General features: G+C 53.6%; 1 protein-coding gene across 1 annotated transcript in view; it reads left to right on the forward strand.

The window, feature by feature from the left end:
- Window positions 1-26,771, forward strand: part of GARNL3 (GTPase activating Rap/RanGAP domain like 3) — a 150,800-nt gene that overhangs the window by 42,618 nt on the left and 81,411 nt on the right. The window contains 1 exon segment of the mRNA XM_056108856.1: window positions 1,043-1,112. Within this exon segment, the coding sequence (XP_055964831.1) occupies window positions 1,043-1,112 (70 nt within the window).

The following is a 26,771-nucleotide window of genomic DNA, read 5'->3' on the forward strand; positions in this document are numbered from 1 at the left end:
ACTCGAACCTGGGTTGGCCGCGTGCAAGGCAAACGCCCTACCCGCTGTGCTATCGCTCCAGCCCCAACCTCTCTCTGTTTGTTTTTTTTTAATCACATTATATGCTTGGATGTTCAGTTTTTCAATTTCGCTTGTCTGGGTCTGTGTTCATTTCTGTCCTTTCTCCCCCTCGCGTCATAGTATTATAAATTGAAGCCAGGGGAGGGGGGAATGTGGGAGGGGTGGGAGAAGACTTGGGGTGGGGTGTGGGGGAGGGGGGTGCTGGGCCTACCAGGATTTCAAAGTTGCATTTTGTGCTTCTTGTTTAAAGATTTGGGTTCCCCCCCCCCCCAGAGCATCAAAAAATACTATGGGTTTTTTTTTTTTTTTGGCTTTTTCAGTCACACTCGGTGATGCACAGGGGTTACTCCTGGCTCGGCACTCAGGAGTTACTCCTTGCGGTGCTCGGGACCATTATGGGATGCTGGGAATTGAACTCGGGTCGGCCGCGTGCAAGGCAAACGCCCTACCCGCTGTGCTATCGCTCCAGGCCCTGGGTTATTTTTATTGTTGCTGTTGTTGTTGTTGTTGTGATGTTGGCTGTTGGGACAAAGAGGCTGCCTTCCTTGAAAGATCGTTTTCCGCTTCGTCCCTGGCCTCGAGTTTACTGCAGGGTTTCTCTCTCCTTTGCTGAGACAGAAAACGAAATGATCAGCCTCCGGGAGCCTTGGAAATTTCAATCGATTCCAAATGACTAAATATTTAATTCAATCATTGCCGAGACTTCCAGGGATGACTCGGGCGTTTGTGTGTGTGTGAGTGTGTGAGTGTGTGAGTGTGTGTGTGTGTGTGTGTGTGTTTCTTCCCTTCTCCGGAGGCTCCTCCAAGCCGGCTGCAATGGCTGCTGGGGACAGTGGCTGCCACTCCGAGGTGCCCCTGCAGTGAGGACCAGGGGGGCAAGTCGGCTTCCGAGCAGCCCTGCTCGCCGATGGGGGCTGCTTCCTGCCAGGAGGTCTGTGGCCGACTCGCTATGCGTGATACTGATGAAGCATTTTTGTTCCAGCTCCGTCTCGGAAGACCTCGGCTGTCGACGAGGGGATTTCAGTCGGAAGCATTATGGATCTGTGGAACTGGTAAGTTTGCACCGTCTGCACCCCGATTCCCGTGCCACGAGCATCCCCACGCTCGGCCGGTCTTTTGTTGTGTGTGTGTGTTTGCTGTGAGCCCAAGCCTGGAGGCAACGCATGACAGGCTGTGTGTGCTCATCCGATGCCTCTCATCTGTTTGTTTGTGTTGTGAGGGGCTTCTCGTCTGTGTCTTCCTGCTGGATAAAAACAGATATTCGGGGGCTTGATCGCTCCCTCCGTGAACGGTGTCTGCGATGAGCTAATGTATGAATTAAGACAGGTAGCGTTTGGCTCTCATGCTGCTGCTCAAAGTTTATAAATCTCGAGTTAGAAGCTGCAGGATGATTGCAATGCATATTCCGATTTCCGATGTCTTTGCTCTCCGGCTATTATAAATAAGTTAGCGTGTTTATTAGACTGTGTGTTTCCTGTTTTAAGGGTATGGGTTGGACTGTTTCAATAATTATGATAGACGTTTCATATCAGGGATGAAAAGATCTATGTTTTCCTTAATGAGAACCATTTGGGCTTGTGTTAGGATTTTTTAAAAATAGTCTGCCTTCGTCTTAAAAAAAGCATAATGAAGGCATAGGATAGCCTCTCGTTTTTTAAGACGGATTGGAATTTTTGTTCCCAGTTGCTGGAAATGTGAATAAATTTGGGAGGAAATAGGCTCATAAAATTTTCTTCGTTGTCCTCTAACGCTAATAAAATATTAAATGTACTATTTCTGAGTGTTTACCCCCAAATGAGTGTTTTGGCTCCATGTGTATAGAACCCGATCATCTCCCACTCATAGAAGCTGCTTTCTTCCAGAACTTAAATAATTAAGCAATTATAATAATAATAATAATAACTATTATTATGATGATGTCAGTGTTGTGTACGAGTAACATCATCCTGGAATTTGGGTTTCTGTGCCTAGCCCTGGGCTGAATATTCCTGAAAACAGGAAATTAGTCAAAGATTTGGTCCTTATTCTTCAGGTGCTTTCCTGTCCCCCAGTTGGACAGACAAGGAGCATAAAACATCTGAAGGATGAATGAAGTCCTAAAAGGATGGACGCCATCCATGTCAGCCCTGGGGGTGGGGGTGTGTGCACCGGTTCTTCCAAAGGAGTGTAGTGGTTATGCAGGGTGGAGACTTGTATGTTGTGAGAAACACACAATTGAGGTGCACCGGGAGCCCCCACTCTCCAGACAGGGATCTCCCCAGGGGAGGGAGGTGGGGGGGTGGGTGTGCTTGGCAGAGCCTGGACAATAGGTCCTTAGCAGCACGGAGCTTCGTGGTTAGCCTAATGGTTAGGGCGCCGGCAGACGCAGAGCCCAACTCCTGCACTCAGGGTCATTGCTTACTTCTTTTCAGCACTCGGGGTGCTGAAAAGCTTGGACTCTGAGTGTAATTCTGTAACATCACTCACTAGTTCAGGGATCTTGGACTTTATTTGGCCTCAGTCTTCTCGCCTTTGGAAGGGGGAAATTCCGTTATCTAGGAGACTAAAAGAATCACCGCAGGTAAGTCAGCGAGCCCCAGCCGTTCTCGCTGTCGCGGGAAAGATAAAATCTGTCTGGCAGCCAAAGGAAAACCTGAATTGGCAGATTGAGCCAGAAGAAGCAGTATGGACCCCACCACCACACCCCTTAAGCAGAGGGGCTCTGGGGTGTGACAGCTCATGGACATCAGCAGTGGTCTCTGGACAGGCTCAGAACTCCAGCCTGAGGGGTGTGTGGGAGCCGTTTTCCCCCAGACTGGAGAGCTGGTTCAAGATCCATGGACTCAAACCCACCTACTCCGGGGCAGCTGCAGAATGCACTTCCTGTTAGGCTCTGAGCTGCCGCCCCCTGCCCAGCCCCTCACGGGACGCACATCCCAGCCACAAAGGATGGGGTGGGGGTAGGGGTCAGTGGCCACTGCCACAGTGGCAGTCCTTGTCCAAAGGTCTTCGTCCTTCTGTTCCGTTTTCCCTCTGGAACTCTATAGGTTATGTGTAATCAACTTATGAAATATCATACAGCAATTTTTTTTTTTTTGCTTTTTGGGTCATGTCTGGCGATGCACAGGGGTTCCTCCTGCTGGCTCATGCACTCAGGAATTACTCCTGGCGGTGCTCAGAGGACCCTATTGGGATGCTGGGAATCGAACCCGGGTCAGCCGCGTGCAAGGCAAATGCCCTGCCTGCTGTACTATCACTCCAGCCCCTCAGACAGCAAATTTTAACTACACTTTAAAACTCGAGCGTAACGTCATCACCTCGCAGCAGCCCTTCCTTTTGTGGCCCTCCATTTGCAGCTGCAGACGCCGCTTCTGCCCAGCTCTAAGCCAGTTAGACATCGAATCTTGCAGTCCTCATCTCCGCCTGGACAGTGTCTTCTTCTTGTTGTTGTTCTGGGACTGTGAAGTTCTCCCACAAACCTATGTCTCGGAGCCCTCCCTCAGGATAACGGCAAGCTGAGAGCTAGTGCCTGTTCCCTAGTGCTCTCCAGGAGTTCTTTTTGATTCTCCCTCACGCTGCTGGTTGGAATGGCTGAGAGCAATGAAGGACGGAAGCTCTGCTTTCTCTCTGAGGCTCTCGGAACGTCTGGCTCTGATGTCTCAAGGAAAGAGATTCCTCGCGCCCCCTCCAGTCCCCCTTCCTGCAAACAACAGAGAATTATTGAACTTAAAAATATTCTATGGGGCTGGAGTGATAGTTCAGTGGGGAGGGTGTTTTGTTTGCCTTGCATGCGGCCGACCCGGGTTTGATTCCCAGCATCCCATATGGTGCCCCGAGCACTGCCAGGAGTAATTCCTGAGTGCAGAGCCCGGAGTAAGCCCTGAGCATCAATAGGTGTGTCCCCACCCCACTAAACATTATTTTATGGGGGCTGGAGCAATAGCACAGCGGGGAGGGTGTATGCCTTGCATGCGGCCGACCCGGGTTCGAAACCCAGCATCCCATATGGTCCCCTGAGCACCACCAGGAGTAATTCCTGAGTGCAAAGCCAGGAGTAACCCCTGTGCATCACCAGGTGTGACCCCCCAAAAAATTATTTTGTGGGTCCAGGGATCAGGGATCATGCTTTGCTTGTACAAGACCCTGGTTGGGTCCCCAGCGCTGTGCAGGCCCTTGACCCTGACGCTTCCTGGCACCACTGGGCCAAGCAGTGTCACAACCAGGAGTCCCAGCACTGAGCCACCAGGCCCAGTTGGCAGAGTTATCACCTGGGAGTGGCCTCCAGTGCCCCTGAACGCTGGAAATTTCCCCCCTCAAAAAAAGAAAAAAAGTTTTGGTAAAGGTAAAGTTAAAGGCCCTCCCGTTGCTCATCGATTTGCTCAAGCGGGCCCAGTAAGGTCTCCATTGGAGACTTTGTTGTTACTGTGTCTGGCATATCGAATACTCTCGGTAGCTTGCCGGGCTCTCCGAGAGGGGCGGAGGAATCGAACTCGGGTCGGCCATGTTGGCTGCGTGCAAGGCAGACGCCCTACCGCTGTGCTATCGCTCCAGTCCGAAAAAAAAAAAAGCAGGTGAATTTAACTTCCTTTGCGTGGAATGATAACTGTCACTGGAATCCCCCATGACCTCAGACATCCTGGAAGTCACTCTTTGTGGGTGTCGAGGGGCCCACCCAGGAATCTGTTGGTGAAATTTTAGCAGTGACCTCAACCAGCCTGGAACCCAGCTAACAGATGTGAATGTGAAGAACTCAGCTGGGCCCTTCAGGCGAGCAGGGCGGGCAGGGTTGGAGGCCTGGTTTAAATTGGACATAAATTTGCAGGGTGCACACGTGAAGGACACGCGGGCTAATTTGTTTCCTGGGTCTCATTCACCCGCTGTGTCCGGTGCTTTGCTGAGCAGGAGGGGGTGACAAAGGAGGAGTCTTCTTGATCACTGTCTCTGGGCCCCCCATTCTGGCGTTGGAGCCTGCCGTTGAGAACCCAAGCTTCCGGCCTGCAGGGGGCGCTCTAACTGGGTCCCACCTGCACAGGTGTGCCAGGGATCATCATCCCACAACTGCTTGGGTTCCAACAAGGCAGCGGCGTTCAGGGCAAGCGCTTTGAGAAAGCGTGAGTAGGAGGCACCCCTCTGGGGCTCCCGGCCAGGGCGCCCCCAGGCTGCTCTTTCCTCTGGGACTCTCCGGCTTCCTCAGCTTGGCTTTCATCTGTGTCCTTCCCTGCTCTGCAGACCGGTTCCCTCGACTGTCACCTGCCCCTCGGCAGGTCACTGTTCCAAAGGTCAGGGGCTTCCCTGTCCTGTTGAGTGGTGGGCAGATACGCAGCCCAGAAACTGTCATTGTTGAGCATAAGGTCCAGGGACACTGAGTCCAATTCACGGAGGTAGGCAGGCACCATGGCCTTTGATGGTTTAACACGGAAACCCGGTACCCAACAAGCACCACCTCTGCATCCTGCCCCGGGCCCTGGCCATTGCAGTCTCTCTCCTTCTTGTCATGCCGAATGCCCTTACCCCAGCACCTCTTGTCAGCCCACGTCCACCACGACACCATCCTTTTGCCCGGTATATTTCATTTTTTAAAAAATTTTTATTAGTGAGACATCACGAGGGACAGTTGTAGACTTACAAATTTTTGTGCTTGGGTTTCAATTATACAATGATCGAGTACCCAGCCCTCCATCAGCGCCCATTTCCCACCACCACGGATCCCAGTATCCCTCCCACCCCCCATTCCCCCCATCCCACCCTGCCTTTGTGGCAGGGCATTCCCTTTTGTTCTCTCTCTCCTTTTGGGTGCTGTGGTTTGCAAAAGACACATTGAGTGGAAATCATGTTCGGTCTGTAGTCTACTTTCAGCAAGCTTCTCCCATCCCGGGAGGATCCTCCCAACACCCTTTATTTGGTGCTCCCTTCTCTATCTGAGCTGCCTTTTCCCCTAGCATGTGTGGCTGGCCTCCAAGCCATGGCGTAAAATTCCTGGTACTAATCTCAGCCATTCTTGGGTGTTAGCCTCCTATTTTGTTACTTTATGTTCCCCAGATGAATGCAATCTATGACTATTCCTTTCTTTCTGACGCCCGGTATATTTCACGTAGCATTTCCCTGAGGTTCATCTAGGTTGACAGCGTGTATCAGAACTTCATGCCCGTTCGTCGCTGAGTAGCACATTTCCATGATAGGTGACATCGTATTTCGTTTCTCCGTTCACCTATTGATGGCTGCTTATTTCCGGTTCCCAGCTCTCGTGAAGGTTGGTGCCAAGAAGATCGGTGTGCAGGTATAGGTTTGAGCCCCCCCCTTCAAATCTTTGGGTGTCCTGTCTGGCAGAGAAATTGCCCGAGCATATGGTAATTCTCCTTTTAACTTTCTGAGGCACTCCCTCCCACACATACCTCCACAGCGACTGCACCCCTACATTCTGCTGGCGATCCAGGACTCCAGGTTCTCTGCATTCTCACCAACACTTCATTAATTTTTATTTTTAAGGGGCCAGAGAGATAGCGCAGACATCAAGGCGTTTGCCTGGCCTGTGGCTGACTACCTACCACCCGGGCTCTCCCACCCGCCAGGTGTGGCCCTAAAACAACAACAACAACAACATATAATCTATTTCATAGCCTAAGTTATAGGATCACAACCGTGTTAGCACGTATGCTTTTGGTGTACAAAGTTACTGTACCTTCAGCACCCAGACGGCCACTACCGGCTTTCTGCCACCTCCAGTTCGCCTCTCTTTTGCCTTCCCTCCCACTCCAAACCCTCCTGCGTGGTAATCTTGTTTAGTAATCAAAGGCCAAGGGTTTCTCATCATTCGGTATTATCTACTCCCTTGCTTTGCCGTTCAGTTGGCCACAGAGGATCTGCTTGTCCTCCTTCCTCCCACTTACTTGGCATGAGACGTTTGGCTTAGAGTGACGCCCTCCGGCTCCATCCTAGCTGCAACCAACTGCAGAGTTCATCATTTTCTTTTTCTTCGCAGAAGGGATGAGGGGGACATGGCTAGCAGTTCTGAGGGCTTTTTCTGGGCTCTGGGCTCAGGGATCACTCCCAGGGGGCCTCGGGGAACCATGCGGGGTGCTAAGGATCGAACCCGGGTCTGCCGCATGCAAGGCAGCACTCTGCCTATTAATATTGCCGCTCTGGCCCCAAGTTCTTCTTCCAGCTGGGTAAATATAAGTCCACTGTGTAAATATCACTGTCACTGTCCTCCCGTTGTTCATTGATTTGCTTGAGCGAGCCCAGTAACGTCTTCATTGTGAGACTTTGTTGTTACTGTGTTTGGCATATCGAATACGTCACGGGGAGCTTGCCAGGCTTTGCCGTGCGGACGAGATACTCTCGGACTCTCGGTAGCTGGCCGGACTCTCCGAGAGGGGCGGAGGAATCGAACCCGGCTCAGCCGGGCCGGCTGCGTGCAAGGCAAACACCCTACTGCTGTGCTATCGCTCCAGTCCGTGCAAATATACTATTTTTTTTCCATTTCTTTTTTTTTGTCTTTGCTTTAGAGCCACACCCAGCTGTGCTCAGCTCTTCCACCTGGCTTTTTGCCCAGGGATCGCTCCTGGCAACCAGAGCTTGCGGGGGCCTTATATCATGCCAGGCATCGAGCCTGGGTTGGCCTCATGCAAGGCAAAACCCTTCCTCACAGCACTTTCTCTCTGGCTCCTTACAACTTCTCTTTTTGACTTCGTTTGTATTTTGGTCTTAGGCCACGCCCAGTGGTGCTCAGAGCTTACTCCTGGCTCTGCATTCAGGGATCGCTCCTGGGGGGCTCAGGGGATCATCGGGGATGCCGGGGATTGAGGCCTGGCCTGCCACATGCTAGGTGAGCACCCTAATCGTGGTACTATTGCTCTAGCCCCTCCTTACAACATCTTTATTCATTAGTTTATTATCGGACCATGTGAGATATTTCCATATCCAACTGTTGAACTTCGCACTACAAGCAATGTAGGTGTGCTATATCGTGTGTGCATGTGTGTGTGTGTGTGTGTGTGTTTTGGGGGCCACACCCGGTGGTGCTCAGGCTTTATGTCTAGATCTGTGCTCAGAGATCACTGCTGGAGGGCTCGGAGAACCATTGCATGGTGCCGGGGATCAATCCCAGGCTGACACATTCAAGGCAAGCACCCTACCTGCTGTACTCTCTCTCTCTCTGTGGCCCTGTATGTATATTTTTGAGTTGATGTTTTGTGTTTGATGTTTTGGGCTTGATGTCAAGAACTAGAATCATGGCCACCCTCCTCTCATAGTTTTGAGTCTTCAGACGATTTTCCAGGAGGCTGAATCAAACGACATTCTCAGCCACAGTGAATGAAGGTGCCTTGCGCCCTCTCCCTGCCAACACTGGCTGTTTCTGTTCTTTGGGGTTTGTGTCATTCTGGCCGGTGTGAGACGATGTCTCGGTGTTTGGCTTTGCATTTCCCTGATAGCAGTGATGGCGAACACTTTTGTATATGCTTGCTGGCCAGCCTCGTGGATGGACTCTTCTTGGAAGTATTCCTCTTCCCTTCCTGTTTTCTGATGGGGTTGCTGCTTCACTGTCGTTGAGTTTTGTTGAGTACCTGATATATAGGGACCATTAGCCCTTTAGGTGACATGTATGGAGGAAGTGTCTTCTCCCATTCAATAAAATACTCTTTGGGGGCTGGAGAGGTAGCACAGCGGGTAGGGCGTTTGCCTTGCACGCGGCCGACCCGGGTTCGATTCCCAGCATCCCATATGGTCCCCTGAGCACCGCCAGGAGTAATTCCTGAGTGCAGAGCCAGGAGTAACCCCTGTGTACCACCAGGTGTGACCCAAAAAGAAAAAAAAAAAGATACGCTTTGTATCTTAGCCTGAGTTTCTCTTGCCATCCCAAAGCACACTTTTTTTTTCTTTTTTGGGTCACACCTGGCAATGCCTAGGAGTTACTCCTGGCTTTTCACTCAGGAATCACTCCTGGCAGTGCTTAGGGGACCATATGGGATGCCGGGGATTGAACCCGGGTTGGCTGTGTGCAAGGCAAACCCCCTCCCCGCTGGACTATCTCTCTGGCCCCCAGAACACACTTTCAGAACCTAGGCACCGGAATGATGTGAAGAGTTCCTTATTATTGGAGTTCTTGGCCTTCCAATAACTCGTCGATGTTTTTGGCCATCTGTATATTTTCACTGAGGATAATCAAGCCCCTGCCCATTTGGAGGGCTGGGGAGGGCCCTCCCCCACAGTGCCCAGGGACCCCAGGCCCGCTCCTGGCAGTTCAGCCAACCCGAGGATGTAGCCCACCACCAGGGGCAGCCCAGCACTGTTTGGGGGTCTCCAGGGTGACACCCACTACACCCCAAAGACGACTGAGCGTCCAAGCCCCGCTGGGAGTCCAGCTTAACCCCAGGACTATCTCCTCAACCCTTTCTCTCGTTTTTCCTTCTTTTTGCTTTCTGGCAGGAATGGAGCGTGGGTGCACCCCAGCCCACATTTATTTGGGTTGTTTGGTTGCTGGGCTGGAGCGATAGCACAGCGGCAAGGCGTTTGTCTTGCGGGCAGCCAGCCCAGCCGAGCTGGGTTCGATTCCTCCGCCCCTCTTGGAGAGCCCGGCAAGCTACCGAGAGTATCTCGCCTGCACGGCAAAGCCTGGCAAGCTACCCGTGACGTACTCGATATGCCAAACACAGTAACAACAAAGTCTCACCATGGAGACGTTACTGGGCCCGCTCGAGCAAATCAATGAACAACAGGAGAACAGTGACAGTTTGGTTGCTGTGGGGTGGTGGGGTCTCCATGTGAGCGTGGGTGACCCTTGCCATCTGTGGGATCGCACATATGCGCACATATTGACTTCCCTGGTCCAAGTTGAGTCCCACCTGGCGATGCTCAGGAGACCCTATGGGATGCTGGAACTCGAACCCAGGTCGGCCGCGTGCAAGGCAAACGCCCTCCCCGCTGTGCGATCACCCCAGCCCCCCGTTGGCTCTTGTCTCCATGGACAGTGTCTGCTGATCCACAGGACAGATTTTGCATTTTCATCGAGTCGAGTCTGTCTGGTTTTTTTCCTTGTCGCTGATGCTTTTAATCTTATAGCCGACAAATCACTGGCAGGTTCAGTGTAATGACGCCTTCCCTTTGTTCTAACAGCCGTCGCTGTTCTGCTGATGTCTGATTCATTTTTAGTTCACTTGGGCGTTAAGCATTAGGTAAGGTGCTGACTTCACTCCTCCTGGTGTCGACGGCCCTTGCCCCGGCGCCGTTAGTTCAAACGACTGTCCCGTCCCTGTTTACTGGGCCGCGACACCCATGTCAAAGTCAGTCGCCCTATGAAGCAGGGCAAATTCCGGGCTTCCTCTTGGTTCCTTTGGTCCCCAGTTCTGCCATGCTGCCAGAGGGAGGTTCTGAGATTTGGCCGTACAGTACCCCCCCCCGCCCGCCGTGAGACCCCTCATGGGCTGCCTCTTGCACTCCAAGTGTCTCTGTTCCATCCGCCCCCCCCCACCTGCCCCCTTTTCTCACACACGCTTCAGAGACCTGGCCCAAGGCCATCTCACACACACCAAGCTCTCGGGGTCGGAGCCATGGCACAGCGGGGAGAGCGTTTGCCTTGCATGCGGCTGACCCAGGTTCAATCCCTGGCATCTCATATGGTCCCCTGTGCACCACCAGGAGGAATTCCTGAGTGCAGAGCCAGGAGTAACCCCTGAGCATCGCCGGGTGTGACCCCAAAAAAGAAAAAAAAACCGAACACACTGAGGTCTTCCCCATCTTTGTCTCTCCTGCTCCTGTCCCCTGGGATGGGCGTCCCTCTGCTGGCTTCTCAGTGCCGACGCCGTTGCTCAGGAGGCCTCCCTGGCCCGCTGGTCCGAGCAGCCCCACCCCCTGGGCGGGACCCCAGTGCCACGCACCTGCTCGTTCTCCTACCACTCACCCCCCTCCCCAGCCCCAGTCTGTTTCTTTGCTGGTTTGCTGACGACAGTCCTGCATTGGAGGTAAGGGGAGAACCGTGTCTGCCTGCTTGGTGTGCCGCTGGGACCTGGCACATGCTAAGTGCTCAGCACATGCTAAGTGCTCACTTAAATGTTTGTGCGGCCCCTCGAGACTCACAGCCCCGTGGCTCGCCGTTCATGGCCCTCATTTCAGATTCCAACCCAAAGTGGAGGATTGACTTCCCTGGTCCAAGTAGCACAACCTGAGGCAGACCTTCGTGGGACAGACAGACAGGGGGTGTCACGTGGTATCCGAAGGGCCACGAGACCATCAGGCAGTCCGAAAGGGGTGTGGACAAAGAGGAACCCCCCAAGCGTATCTCACATTCCCTAGTAGAGTAAATACGGCGGAAGCTTGTGCCAGAAGCTTCTCTGTCTGCGGGAGGGCAGATTTTAACCCCATTCATGAGGCTACAGGTGATCAACTCTAAAGTAAGAACCGTGGCCAAAGAGATTGGGCAGGGGATCAAATGCATGTCTTGGGACTGGAGATACATAGTACAGCGGGGAGGGCGCTGGCCTTGCACACAGCCAACCGTGGTTCGATCCCCTGTGTCCCATACGGTCCCCGAAGCATTGCCAGGAGTTATTTCTGGGTGCAAAGCCAGGAGGCACCCCTGAGCCACCGCTGGCAAAAACAAACCACAGAAATCTGCGTGTCTAGCCTGCAGCCATCCCGGGTTCCCGGGTTTAGTTCCTGGCACCACTTTCCCCCGGAGCACTGCCAGACTGGCCCTGCGGGTCAGCAGCATTTCCGGATCCAAGAAGAACTGCCTCCCGGCCTGAGCATCGAACACTGGCTTGGTTCATCAACCAAGGGAGTAATCACAGGGAGTACCCCTGGGCCTCCTGAGCACCACCACACACACACACACACACACACACACACACATGCACACACGCACACACACGTATGCACACACGCGCGCACACACGCGCACACACACACGCACCCACACATGCACAGACACACACTGCACAAAAAAATAAAACCACGACACCTAATACCAAGTATCACTGTCACTGTCACTGTCCTCCTGTTGTTCATCGATTTGCTCGAGTGGGCCCAGTAACATCTCCATCGGAGACTTTGTTGTTACTGTGTTTGGCATATCGAATAAATCACAGGGAGCTTGCCAGGCTCTGCCATGCGGGCGAGATACTCTCGGTAGCTTGCTGGGCTCTCTGAGAGGGGCGGAGGAATCAAACTCTGCTCGGCCATGTTGGCTGCGTGCAAGGCAAACGCCCTACTGCTGTGCTATCGCTCCAGCCCAATACCAAGTCTGACGCTTAGCATTAGTTCGCAAGTATTGATCGAACCAGTGAATGGTCAATTTGGTGCAAATTCGAGCATCGCTAATCAAAAGAAGGGAAGAAAGGGAAGAATAAGCCTCCTGGCTGCCCGTCTGGGAGGAGGGAGACTCCTCGGATTGCAGTGAGGTCCGTCCAACACGTCCCCGTTTTTCTTCTGGATGAATTGGAAGTCTGTCTCCCGGCAGCACTGTGAGCGAGGCGCCGCTATTCCACCGTCGGCCACTCTTCATCACTTGATATCAAAGACTGTCAGGAAAAGCATAAGATTGTTTGTAGCTTTTATTGATTTTTTTTTCTTGGCCTTTGACTCAGTGGGTAAGATACAGACGCGTCGTGAATGGTGAATGGCACAGGGCGGGCCGGCTCCAGACCTCTCCCCGGCCCATCCACCGCATCTCTGGCGGCCCCACCTCCCAGTCCTCAGTTCTGGGGGCTTCGGACCTGCAGGTCAGCCCAAGTCAGTGTGTGTTAATGACACAGGTTTTATGCAGCGGTGTTTCCTGCTCCCCCTCCCCCCCCCGCCCGGACCCCTGTTGCATGAGAAGGGGACAGTGATGCTTCTGCCTGAAAACAGCCTGATTTTGTTGTTCTGAACGCAGGGCGACTGCAGAGGGCACACTTGTCTCCTGACCCTCCGAAGAACAGTTTATCATGAACGCTCTTGGCAGCTGCAACTTTGAAGGCCCGAGGTTGTGGCTGTTCGGGGCTCTGGGGGCTGGTGTCGAGTGATTTGTGTTTGCTTGGGCTGGAATTTGAGGGGGTGCTGGGGACCATGATGACTCTGGCTAATGAGGGACCCGCGGCCGGCCAGGCGGCCCGTGCAGGTGTGTCACCCGCTCACAGCTGTTTGTTTTCTGGTCAGGGTGATGTTCTCTGTGCTGTTACAAGATTGGTTTTGCCTCTTTATGGGGCTTGGAATCAACCAATTCTAGATTTCTTCTTAGTTCAGTTTTTTCCTTTTTTCTTAATTTCTTCTTTTTTTTTTTAATTTTAGTTTGGAGGCCACAGCTAGTGGTGCTTAGGGCATACTCTCGACTCAGGAATCACTCCTGGTAGGGTTCGAGGAGGCATCTGGTGTACTGGGAATCTGACCCAGGCCTGCCACAAGCCAGGCAAGCATCTAAGCCACTGTCGTATCTCTTCAGCCCCGCTACTAGAAGATCGAGACTTGGGTGAAGGTGCCAGCATTTATCTCCCAGGAACATCAAAGTATTAGGACTCCCGCACCCTACAATGAAGTTCATCATCCGGGCCAGTGTTCGCTAACATGAAGCTACCTTGTCCCTTCTGTGGCAGGCTGGCCCGTCAAGGCCCTCGGGAACAGCATTTAACGTGGCATGTGCACGAGTTAGCTTGACCTGCTTTAACACGGGCAGATTCTTTCTTGGCTGTTTTTGCTGCCTTGTGGGCAATGGGGATACCAGAGTTGAACCTTTTCCAGGCCAAACAACCGCTTTCTGGGATGTGGAACTTTAATTTTTCTTGGGGGGGGGGGGCTTACTCACTTACTCAGGGCTTACTCCTGGCTCTGCACTCAGGAATTACCCCTGGCGGTCCTCGGGGGACCCTATGGGATGCTGGGAATTGAACCCAGGTCGACCGCGTGCAAGGCAAACACCCTGCCCGCTGTGCTATCGCTCCAGCCCCGAGATGTGGAACTTTGAGGCTTCGATCCCGTAATGACTTATGCATCAGAATGGACCCAGAAATCTTTTGTGACAATTATTGGGTTATTCTCGGTGGCAGCTTTCACACTGCAGGAAGCGCAGCAGCCTCTGACGCTCTTGCTGACTTGACCCCCACAGACAGCTGGTGATGCGGGATTAACACCCAACGATGCCATCCAGAGGGCCCCTCGGGACATCAGTGGGTATTGATGGGCATGGGTGGGCTCCCACTCAGCTGAGGATCTGAGGGGTGCCACTTAAACCCACCCCCGCGCCTAATGCCCCCAACTCCTGATGACCAGCGCCCTGCAGTGAGCCCTGGGCCCCGCGCAGGCCAAGAGCACCAAGGCCTTTAGCAGAGCTGTTTTCCCAGACCCCCTCGCGCACAGCCTGGCTGCAGCTTGTGGGGGCCATGGACTGCACGGCATTTGGTATTCAGTGAGCACAGTGGTGCTGGGGGTCCGGTGCCCATCCGATTCCCCACATAAGCCTGAGTCTGCAAGAGCTGCATGCCCCCGGTCATGCTTAGCTCATCCACACCCACTTCCCTGGGACAGAGCTTGGTCCTCTCCCAGGGGGTTGGTGTGGGACACTTGTGGCATGCCGGGTGCACTCAGGGTGCTCCCCATGGTGTAGGGGACCAGGATTCTCCCAAGGGCTGCGGTGTCACTCAGAGAGGTGGGGGAACCCAGAGGGGTCCTGGTTTTGCCCTCGGCCCTTGCCGGCGGGAACTCCGACCTTTGCCTCATGGGCCTTCAAGGGCACACGCACCCTCAGCTCATCATTACTGACCAGTCCTGACGTCCTCTTGTCCTCTGACTCTTCTGTGTCTCAGTGTCCCTGCGAGTAGACCAGGCGTGTTGCAGTGGGCTGTGAAGAGGAGGGAGGAGGCTGATTCAGCTAATGACCCTTCCCTGTTGGCAGTGCCCTCTTGGTGCTGGGGGGTGGCCTCTAGGCTGGGCCCCCGAGTGTCCCACCTGCTCCGTGTCAGAGCACGGGTTGGACGTCTGCTTCCCAGGAGTCCGTCTGACCGGCCGTTTGGGGACCGTCCAGTGCCCTGAGCTGCATCTGTGGTGTGGCGTTGGGAGCCCCGAACGCTGCCAAGCCGCCAGCTGAGGACGGCTGGAGCTTCCAGGGAGCCCCGCTCTCGTGGCCACAGTGGCCACCACTCTTCCTGGGGATCACCCCCAGCCTCAGTGGCCTCCACCCAGCTCCCACCTCCCCACCCCCCACCTCTGCTCGGACCTGCAGCTCCCCAGGACAGCAGTGAGCCAGAAGCGTGCTTGCAGGCCTGGGCGCATGTGCAGGAGATGGTTACACGGGCAGAGAACACGGGCCTGGAGCGTGGTGTTGACACAACCAGCCCTGCAGCCCAGGAAGTGCAGCGGGCAGGTTTCGACTTGGAGGTGGCCCCTGGGGTCGCCCACGCCTCTCCCCTCACCACAGCCCTGTGTGACCTCTGCCCCACCCCTGCTCAGCCTCTGCAGACCAGGAGCAGCTTCTACATCACCAGCTGTAGCAAAATAAATCTACGCGGGATTTGGATATACCTCCAATGAACAGAAAATATCTTGGTCTGAAAATTGCTTTATAAGAAGCTGAATTGAGGGGCTGGAGCGATAGCACAGCGGGTACGACGTTGGCCTTGCACATGGCCGACCCGGGTTTGATCCCCAGCACCCCATAGGGTCCCCCGAACACCGCCAGGAGTAACTCCTGAGTGCAGAGCCAGGAGGAACCCTTGTGCATCGCTGGGTGTGACCCAAAAAGAAAAAAAAAAGCTGAATTTATGTAAGAATATATACAGGTATATATTTAACATACATACACAAACATAGCACAGCGGATAGGACGTTTGCCTTACATGCTGCCAACTGGGTCGACCCGGGTTCGATTCCTCCGCCCCTCTCGGAGAGCCTGGCAAGCTACTAAGAGTATCTCGCCCTCACAGCAAAGCCTGGCGAGCTCCCCGTGATGTATTCGATATGCCAAACACAGTAACCACAAGTCTCACAATGGAGACGTTACTGGTGCCCACTCAAGCAAATCGATGACCACCAGGAGGAGGACAGTGCTAGAGTGCTACACACACACACACACACACACACACACACACACACACACACGAAAACACGAAAAGAGTTTGAAAACCTTTTTTTTTCTGTTAGCAATGGGAAAGGTTGAGATGGAACTTTTCCAGCCTTGCCCCAAGGGGACCGTGGCCTTTCGGAGCCTCTGTCTTAGTGCCAGAGTGATGATGGCACAGAGGGTCGGGCGCTTACCTTGCTCAGGGCCGACCCTGGCACCCCCTATGGTCCCCTGGGCCCCAGCAGGAGTGATTCCTGAGAGGTAGCCCCAGTGGTCCTCCTAATATAACAAAACATGAATCTCAGCTGTGAATGCAGACTCTGCCTCCTTTTCTGCGCTTGGTTATTTCCGTGGTGCCGGGATCACCCAGGCAGTGCTCACCCCTCGTTTCAGTACTGGTGCTTGCCGGAGCTCGAACGTCTATGGGTGCAGTGCTGCAGTAAGGGCGAGCCGGACCCTGGGCAGCAGAGCCCCTGGGCTCGGTGGTGGTGCTCATGGGGTTGCGGGTCCTGAACCCCCCCAAGCTGTAGGCTGCAAGGGCTGGTCTCCCCCTCAGGTGGTGGCCAGTGCCCAGCTGCGGGCTTTGGGCTCACACGTCTCAGGCCGCCAAGGCTGGCGCTCCCCTCCGCTGCCCCAGCACCCCAGATGTTCTGGGTGGTCCCTCCGGAAGCCCCCCTTTGTCTTCTTGTTTGTCACCTGCTTGCTCTGGTGAGGTCTCCAGAGGGTTTCTGCTTCCAGATCCTGAGAAAACTTCAGTCTCTTTTGGGGTGACCCCCAGGGGCCCCCTCCAGCTCCGCCCTGCCCCGGGCATGGTCCTGCCCCCTCTTCAACTTCTCAGCCCTCCTCTGCCGGGCAGTGCTGCTCTGGAGTCGCCCCGAGCCTCTCCTACTCCCTGCGGGGTTGGTGACCTTTCCTGCAGCCTAGGACCCTCTGACCTTGTCACCAGCCCACGCCTCTGGCCACGCATTTCTCCTGGTGTCCCAGAGGAGGTGGGAAACGGGAATGGGGCGTCTGTCTGCCAGGACGCCCTCTTTGCTCCGATAGTTGTCTCATTCCTGGTCCTCTGAACTTCTGGAACTTTGTCTTTGTCTTGCTCATCCTGACTTCTCGAAGATCTCGTCCAGCAAATTTCCTCGGGCTACAACCAGTTCGTCAGCGTCCTCAGCTATCGTCCTCAGCTATGATTGACCTGAGTCTGGGGCTGGGTTTCCTCAAAGCTCTAAAGAGGGGCTGGACCAAGAACTGAGTGCAGGAAGGAGGTAACGGGACAAAGATGATAACCTTTCAGTAACTTGCATTGCAAAGCGTGATGCCCAAAAGGAAGGAGGGGGGAGGGAAGAAGAGAGGGCAGGGGAGGGGAGGGGAGGCCAAAGAGATAGTACACCTGAGAGGGCACTTGCCTTGCACACAAGCCAACCTGGGTTCGATCCCGGGCTTCCCATATGGTCCCCTTAGCAGCACCAGGAGTAATCCCTGAGCGCAGTCAGAAGTAAGCCCTGAGCATTTCCAGGTGTGGTCCCAAAATAAAACCAAAACAAGGTCTAAATAGATTTTCTCAGAAGCGCAGCTCTGCCAACATGCCTGGAGGCTTCCAGATACATAAAACAAGTAAGAGCAACAACAGCAGTGCCCAGGGCTCACTGCTGCCGCTGTGCTCAGGGCTCATTCCTGGAGGTGCTCAGGGGGCCGTGTGTGGTGCTGGGATCAGCCCAGCGTCGGCTACCTGCGAGGCGAGCGCCTTCCACTGGGCTCTCCTACCCTGGCGCCTGCCTTCCATGCCTCATGGAACAAGACAAGAGCTCGTCGGTGTGACATCAGACTTTCTGCCTACAGGCCTGCCAGGCCTTGCCCCATCTTCCAGGATCAGGGCCCCTCCTGCCTGCCTCCCTTTGGAAAACCTACCTCCCCCTTATCAGAGGGAATAAAAAAAAAATCTCTCAGCATGTCCTGTCCTGGAAATCTATCTCTTTTGTTGTTGTTGTTTGGTTTGGAGACCACACACCCAGCGATGCTCCTGCCTTTGGACTTGGGAACCAATCCTGGCAGTGCCCAGGGGACCATATGGGATGCTGGGGATTGAACCTGGGTCAGCCGCACTCGAGGCGAGTTGCCCTACCCGCTGTTCTAGGCTGTAGTCTCGAATCTACCTTATTTAAGTCAACGAAGTATTCCCTGGTTCCTCTTGAGGCTGCTACAGCCCCGGATGGTTCCAGCGCCCCCTGGCGGGTGATAGGAGTATTGCCACCCTTGGAAAGCACAGCCTTGACAGAAAATTCTTTTTTTTTTTTTTAATTTTTATCAGTGAAACACCATGAGGTTTAGTTGTAGACTTATAAATTTTTGTGCTTGGGTTTCAGTTATACAATGGTCAAATATTCATCCTTCCACCAGTGCCCATTCTCCACCACCACTGATCTCAGTATCCCTCCCACCCCCCATCCCCCCCATCCCACCCTGCCTCTTCCCTTTTGTTCTCTCATATCTGGACGTTTCGCAGTGGCACCTGGCACACTGGCGTCAAGGGTGACTTTCTTGCTTTTTTTAATGGCCATGCCGTGTGTCTCTCTGCCTTTGCTCTTTCTCCGGCCAACCTGTCAGCATGATGATCCTCATGTTTAAAGTCTGTTTTCTGAGCTGCCCCTTTCTTCCCTTCCTGTAATGTGTGTGTGTGTGTCCGCCTAGCCTTGTGTGTGTGTGCCTGAGCCCACTGCCAGTCTCTGCCACCCTCTTCTCTGCTACCAGAGGACTCCCTGGCCACCGTGGGAATCTGAATTATGCTGAGAAACCCAGGGAAATAAAATTCCCTCGGGATCCTGTGACCTTCAGGTCATCACTGGTAATATGTTCCAGATGTTCTGCTGGTCAATTGCATTTGCCTGAAAAATGGGCTTATGTAGTGCATCTTCACTTCAAAAGCCAGTCTCCAGGAAGCGGCTCTTACCACACAGTTGTGTCGCCTCTGGCCCAGGGTGTTGCGTCTGGCAGTACCTCTCTGGGTCACCCACCGGGTGCTCTGGTGCCCTGTGTCCCATTCCTGGGTGGGTTTCTCCATTGTGGTCTTGAGCATGTCTTCGTGGGGAGCGTAGTTTTATGCAGAAATCTGAGATACACACGAAGCCCCTGTAAGGAATCACACCGTCCAAGTGGGGAGAGATGTGGGCAACCAGGGAGGGGCCCCCAACACTCTTTGTGCTATTTGGGGGCACCCTAGGCAGCACTCGTGGGCCCAGTGGTGCCCATGCAGGGTTCTTGGCCTGTCACTTGAGTCCCACCCTTGGCCCTCGGGCGCATCTGAAAGTTTTGTCGTTGGCATCTTTCTCTCTCCAGCCTTCTCTCACGCTGACTGTTGTTGGGTTGGTGTCAGCCACAACAAAAGATCTCAGGAGGGAGTGGCTTAAAACTGTATCCACTCCGGCTACCGCACTGTGCTCAAGGAAGATTTGGGGCGGGGGCCCCCAAACTTGCCCCTTCCAGCCTCATCACAGTGCCCACCTTCCATTGGTTCTAGCCGCCTCCCCCCGGCCTCAGCTTCCTTCCCTCCCAGCCTCCTATGAAAATTCCAGCCCTCAGAAGAATATGGACTCACCTTCATCTAGTGACCCCTTCGTTTTGTTGTTGTTGTTGCTGTTGTTGTTGGTTTGGTTGGTTTGGGAGTTACACCCAGCAGTGCTTTGGGTGACTGCTGGCTCTGTGATCACTCCTGACAGGGCTCATGGGACAAAATGCAGTGCCGGGGATTGAATCGACGAGTGCACAGCAAGCGCCTTAACGCCCACACTCTCTCCTGGCTACCCCCTTACTTTAATCAAGGGCAAATGCAGATTTTGCCGATCAAGAGAACGATCTGAGATGCCAAGAACTTGGGTTGCCAACCCTACTTAGCCATCTTCCGTTCCTGGGGTCACACATGAAAAGGATGTACATGGGGGTTTGCATGCATCTAGGGGAGCAACCGTTAGGACAGGAAACCAGGTCATCACTGAGTGTGGAGGGGAGGGCTGGGTAGCACTGGCTTATCCCACCGAAGAGAACATCAGACCCTGTTTGCTCTGTCTTCTTTCCTGGTAACCTTCTCTGTCCGAGTTTCTCTCACATCTTCTCTATTCTTTTTCTTTCTTCTTTTCTGGGTGGGGGGGCTGGAGCAATAGCACAGTGGGTAGGGCGTTTGCCTTGCACGCGGCTGACCCAGGTTCGATTCCTCCATCCCTCTCGGAGAGTCCGGCAAGCTACCGAGAGTATCCCGCCCGCACGGCAGAGCCTGGCAAGCTACCGTGGCGTATTCAATATGCCAAACGCAGTAACAACAAAGTCTCACCATGGAGACGTTACTGGTGCCCGCTCGAGCAAATCGATGAACAACAGGAGGGCAATGCTACCGGACAGTGCTGCAGTACTTTGTGGGTGGGGAAGGAGACACCCCGTGGTGCACAGGGGTTACTTCTGACGCTGCACTCAGGAATTACTCCTTGCAGTGCTCGGGGGACCATGTGGGATGCCGGGGATCAGGTCAGCTGCATGCAGGGCGTTTTGCCTCTGTATTCTCGCTCCAGCCCCTTTCTCTCTATTCTTTAAACACGTTTCCCATGATTTCTCCATGTCGCATACACCTTAAACCGTGAGCTCTGGGGTCTGGGCCATCGCCAGAGGCGGGTCTTCACCTCTGCGGCTTCTAATGTTGTCCATCCCCACACGCCCCTCAGAGCGGGAAGGCGGCTCTGCTTCCTGGTCCCCACAGCTGACCTCACACTCATTCCTGCGAATAACTGTGAGATGAGGGTCCTTCGGTACAACACGTTCAGTGGCCACGAGTCACCTCCCCAGCAAAGGAACAAAGTGACGGGGGACCACGGACTGAGGGTCAAAACGGCCAGTTTCTTTCAGGACCGAATAGCCTATATAGACAGTCTGAGGCACAGGACTGCACATAGGCCATTTACAGAGGTAACGTGTTTTGATGGAGGCAGTTCTCGTGGGGGGGATGAACTCAAGGAGATGCTTTGTCTGAGACCATACTGAGAAGTTTGCTCAGGGACAGCAAACATCTCTATTGCTTTTCTCCTTCCCTTGATGCTAATACATATTAAACAATCAAGTTGACTTGTTTTTAATATTTGCAGTTACTTGAATTATTGGGCTGGAGTGATAGCACAGTGGTAGGGCGTTTGCCTTACAAACGGCCAACATGGCCAACCGGAGTTCAATTCCTCCGCCCCTCTCGGAGAGCCCGGCAAGCTACCGAAAGTATCTCACCCGCACGGCAGAGCCTAGCAAGCTACCCGTGACATATTCGATATGCCAAAACACAGTAACAACAAATCTCATGATGGAGACGTTACTGGGCCCGCTCGAGCAAATCGACGAACAACGGGAGGACCGTGACCGTGACTTGAATAAACACAGTCAGACATATAGATTCTAAAACTTAGTTCTCTGGGCTCCAGGGACAAAGCTGGCTGGCGTTTACCTTAAATCCAGACTAAGTCCTCAGTCCGATTTAGCTTTCCTCTCCCCACGGGGGGGTCCTGTCTTTTTGGTCATTTATGGCTTGTATCGAGACCAGATTTTTAGACTGTCCAATTTCTAAGCCAGGGTAGCTTTGCTGCTTATCCTGGGTTCATCCAGCGATCCCTCAGTGGGACCCAGATTTTTGGGGTGTTAGGAACTATGGTGACTGAAGCCAGTAATTATGATGGACGCCCAGGAGTAGGTATATTTCAGAGTCTGTTAATTCCCAAATATTAGGAGCACAGCATGAACGGTCTTGCTGTGCTTAAGCGAATAATTGCTCTATAGTAAAATATGAAAAGGTTATAGGGGAAAAGAAAAGCAAATAATTCACTACAAATGCAAAAATTCAGAGTCACCAGAAGGTTTGACTTCCTAAGTAACCAAGCCTGACTTGGGGGATTTAATAGCACAAAGGAAAGTTTAAAGATAAACTCAGGGGGCTAGGGGTACTTATAGGACCACTGTAGGCTTCTTAGGGTTGGGGGGAGGAAAAGGGGCAGTCTGCTGACAAAGCTGGAGCACTTGGCATTCACGAATCACGATCATCCTGTTGTTCGTCGATTGTCTTGAGTAGGCACCAGTAATGTCTCCTTCTTCCTAGCCCTGAGATTTTAAAAGAGCCATATTCAATTCTCTTTCAGAGCTAGGAGAATGAGACCCATCATTGTCACTGGTATTTGGCACCTTGAGTACTACACGGGAAGTTTGCCAGACTCTGCCGTGCGGGCAGGATACTTTCGGTAGCCTGCCGGGTTCTCCAAAGGAAAAATGAGATGATAAGGGGTCATGTGGCCGCAAATGCAGCCGTGCGCTTCCGGGAGCTGGGTTTTATAGTCTCTGCATCTTGGCCATTGATGGGGCCAACCTGCCGCTGATGGCAGCTGGTGGGTGTGACGCCTACCTACTGGAAGATGGGGGATCTGGGTGGAGAAGGCCCAGTCCCAATCCGAGCAGGCTTGGAGATCTCAGCCCCGGGACCCGCATACCTGGGTTCCTCTGCCAGTTCCTTCATGCATGAGACTTGTCCGGACGTGTGGAGAGTGGTCTCAGCATGGCTGTGGCTGGTTCACTTGGCGTTAATATCCAACAATTCTGCTCCATCCAGTCCAGGAAGTTCTCTCTAACCCGTTGGCCTCTCTGCCACCTCTACCGGCACCTCACCGCCATCTCCTGGGGGGCCCTGCCCCGCATCCCCAGTTTCTGGGCCTCTTTTCCACCCCCACCCCAACTTCCACTAGTTTCGGGCACCTGTTACAGAAACCAGGTTTTCCGTCTTATTGATGCCAAAGGTTTTCCCCAAACTGTATCTGATTTCACCATGAAAGTGGTTGCACCGGCCTATAGAGAGAGAGATTTCTTTTAAGTTTTCGGGATTCTATGTAGAGTTTGTTTTCTTTCATAGCTCCCGGGTTGATTCTTTTTCCCCTTTTGACAAAATCTTCCAGTGAAACCAAAGAGCTGTTCAAGTGTGTGTTCTGGGTGGGCCCGGCCACCATGGGCCTCCCAGGAGCACCTCAGCATCCCCAGGGGCGTCCCAGCCGCGGGCTGCACGGTGCGCCCCCACCGATTCCTGGTTTCCAGGGGCTCAGCTTGTGCGGCTCTGGGCCAGCACCCCAGAGTTTACAGAGACCGAGCTTAGCACTCTCCTCGGAAGAGAACAGGAAGTAATATTTGCTGAGCTCCTTATATAAGCTTGAGAAAATGCCACTTGTGTAGATTAAGGAAGAGGCTGGAGAACCTGACAGCCGAGTCTCTCCCACTGCCAGCCAGCCCTTGGCCCCCACAGATGCTCCGGCAGCATCTCCTTCCCTCCCTGCCAACGTCTTGCCCGTGTCTTCTTGGAGGGACAAGGTACTGAGGCCTTCAGGTGCGTCTGCAGCAGAAGGCCTTCAGGTCACTGCAGCAGAAGGCTGCCCCCGAGTGTTGTTGTCATCCCACCCACTGTTGTTGAGCTGGGGCCTGAGCGTTAGCGCAGCGGGGAGGGTGTTTGCCTTGCACACAGCCAACCTAGGGTTGATCCCCAGCAGTCCTATGGTCCCCTGAGCACAGAGCCAGGAGTTAGCCCTGAGCACAGAGCCAGGAAACAGCCCTAAGTACAAAGCCGAGTGTGAGCCCTGAGCACAGAGCTAGGAGTTGGCCCTGAGCACAGAGCCAGGAGTCAGCCCTAAGGACTGCCAGGTGGGTCACGAAACAAAATTACTGTTGCGCTCAGGTGAGGTGGCATGGAGCCCACCCAGCCCCAGACACTGCGAGGCCATCTCTGCTGGCCACAGACACGCTCGTTGATCCCAGGGTTGATCCCCAGCAGTCCTATGGTCCCCTGAGCACAGAGCCCGGAGTCAGCCCTGAGCACAGAGCCCAGAGTCAGCCCTGAGCACAGAGCCCGGAGTCAGCCCTGAGCACAGAGCCCGGAGTCAGCCCTGAGCACAGAGCCCGGAGTCAGCCCTGAGCACAGAGCCAGGAGTCAGCCCTGAGGACCGCCAGGTGGGTCACGAAAAGAAACTGCTGTTGCACCCAGGTGAAGTGGCAGAGGCAGGCACGGAGCCCACCCAGCTGCGATACTGCGAGGCCGTCTCTGCTGGCCGCAGACACGCTCGTTTCCAGGCAACCAAGTCATCAGCCAGAGATGTTCTCAGGCCTGGGCTGGCATTCACTGAGGCATCGGCCATGGGTTGTTGGGCCGTTTCCCTGCACGCTCCTGGGCTGCCCCTTCTGTCCTTTGCTGGGAAACCGAGTGTCAGCTGCTCTTGGAGTGAGGAAACCAAGACGGTGCCCTTGAGACAGTGAGAGGCTGGTTGCCAACCTGACTTGCCTCCCGCTTCTCGGTCAGACGGGGGAAGGCCATGTCTCGGGAGCAAGGGGGTGCCACCTGGCAGGCCGGAGACGAGGCCAGCGACGGATGAGATGTGGATGTGAAGTCGATGTCAAGCAGCGTGGCCCCACCGGCAGGCCGGGCCACGGGGAGACCCCTCCCTCAGGACCCAGAGCAGGAAGGCTGAGTCGGGAGCTGCGCCCGGCCCAACAGGCGTGAGGGGGTGCCAGCAGCCTACCCTGCTACGTGGTCGTGTGGTGCTTGCTGAGGAGGGTGACAGGGTGGTGATGATAAAGGGCCTGTCTGGGCCCCCGTCCTGGCCTTTGACGGCACCGCCTCAGCCAACACGTCTCCTCCTGGCCGGAGAGTCTTCTGCCCACCCAGCCTGGGGACCAGTCAGGCCCCCACTGCCTGCCAGACCCTGCCAGACCTTCAGCACTCACTGTGGGACCGAGGTGAAGGAAGAGGGAGAGAACCTCTCCTGGCCCCCAGCCTCTGCTCCTTGGCCTCTCCCTGAATCAGTAGAAGCTTCCCAAGAAACCAGGAGATGAGCCGAGAGCAGAGCAGCCTTGGGCTTCCCTTCTTTAGGCTTGTTCCCCCCTCCTTTTTATTGATTTATTTTTGTTTTGTTTTATTTTGGTTTTTGGACCACACCCGGCGAAGCTCAGGGCTTCTTCCTGGCTCTGCACTCGGGAATTACGCCCGGCGGTGCTCAGGGGACCATATGGGATGCCGGGGATCGAACCTGGGCCGGGCGCGTGCAAGGCCGGTGCGCAACCCACTGCCCTTCACTCCCTGATTTGATGAAGATAATGACCTTTTTTCCCCATCCCTTCAACAAAGCAGGACTTTCTAAATCAATCAGGGGCCATGCAGGTGTTCAGCGTGCACACGAGATTTTCATATTGCAGAGGCAAATGAGTCTTTCATTGCAGTTCAGAAAAAAAAAATAAGATATAGCTGCTTATGTTAGAAATTGTCTCTCCCAGACCCTACTGCATCTTTCGGCATCAGTTGCGTTACAGCAGTGAGACCCCCCCCAGCTCCCCGGGCCCCTCTGGCTCTGCAGCCTCTGACCTCCCCCACACCCCGTCCTTGCTCCCGCTGTTCTGGCATTTAACCAGGTTGTGCTGTGATTTATCTGTTTATCTGGGAGCGTCTCTCTCCTGCACTGGCCTTCGAGTTGCTCCAGGGCAGGGCTGTTGCTTCATCGGTCTCTCTCTGGCCAGCGCAGGACGTGCGCCCGGATGTCAGAGTCTCGTTGATGTCTGCGGGAGAGACAGCCGTTTCCACGGCGTTTCCCCGGGCTTCAATGCTGCATTAAAATGGTTCCATCCTGCTAACTAATAAAAACCAGAGCACTTTATATTAATCATTATCATATTATCCTAATAGATATTTCCTCCATCCTCCTGCTCTTCCAGGCTCATTACATGGATTTGTTGACTGAACTCTCTCAAATGACTCCAGCCACGGCCCTGTTTTAGGGAAAAGGAAACAGATCTTTAGCTGGGGGGAAAAGTTAGCGATTTGCACAAGGTCTCACAGTTAATAAAGCCCACACACACGATCATGCATGATGAGAAGATGATTTTTTTTCTTTTTATTAGTGAAATACCATGAGGTACAGTTGTAGATTTACAAGTTTTTGTGCTTGGGTTTCGATTATACAATGATCAAATACCTCCACCAGTGCCCATTTTCCACCACCATGGATAATATCCCTCCCACCCCCACCCCACCCCCATCCCACCCTGCCTCTGTGGCAGGGCAATCCCTTGTGTTCTCTCTCTCCTTTTGGGTGTTGTGGTCTGCAAAAGAGGCATTGAGTGGCAAACATGTTCAGTCCATAGTCTACTTTCGACATGCATCTCCCCTCATGGGAGGATCCTCCAAACACCCTTTATTTGGTGCTCCCTTCTCTATCTGAGCTGCCCTTTCCCCTAGAATGCCTGGCTGGCCTCTAAACTATGGAGTAATCCTCCTGGTGCTGAGATGAGAAGATGATTTAAAACATTCTTCTGCAAGACAGGCTTTACATATGCTCCTGAGATATTTTTTTCTAGGTTAAAGTAATATTTCTGTGATCAGTGTACTTGGAGGCCAAGTACATGATGTGTGTGCGGTAAGGCGAGATCACGGAAACTCTCATTCTGACTCCAGCCTGAAGAAGCAAAGCAATGAAACAATGAGGGAAAGTATAGAAAATATTCTCATTGAACTGTCCATACGATGCATCCCATACTGTCTTATTTACCAGTTTATCATGAATGGCATTTTATGTGTCCAGATTTTTTTGGTTTCTTTCAAATTGTCAAATTATACAGAGAAATGTTACTTTCTTGGATATCCTTTTTTTGTTTTTTTTTTCTTTTTGGGTCACACCTG

This window comes from Sorex fumeus, unplaced genomic scaffold (genome assembly GCF_029834395.1).
Source record: "Sorex fumeus unplaced genomic scaffold, SorFum_2.1 ptg000233l, whole genome shotgun sequence".
In the NCBI taxonomy this organism is placed as follows: domain Eukaryota; kingdom Metazoa; phylum Chordata; class Mammalia; order Eulipotyphla; family Soricidae; genus Sorex; species Sorex fumeus.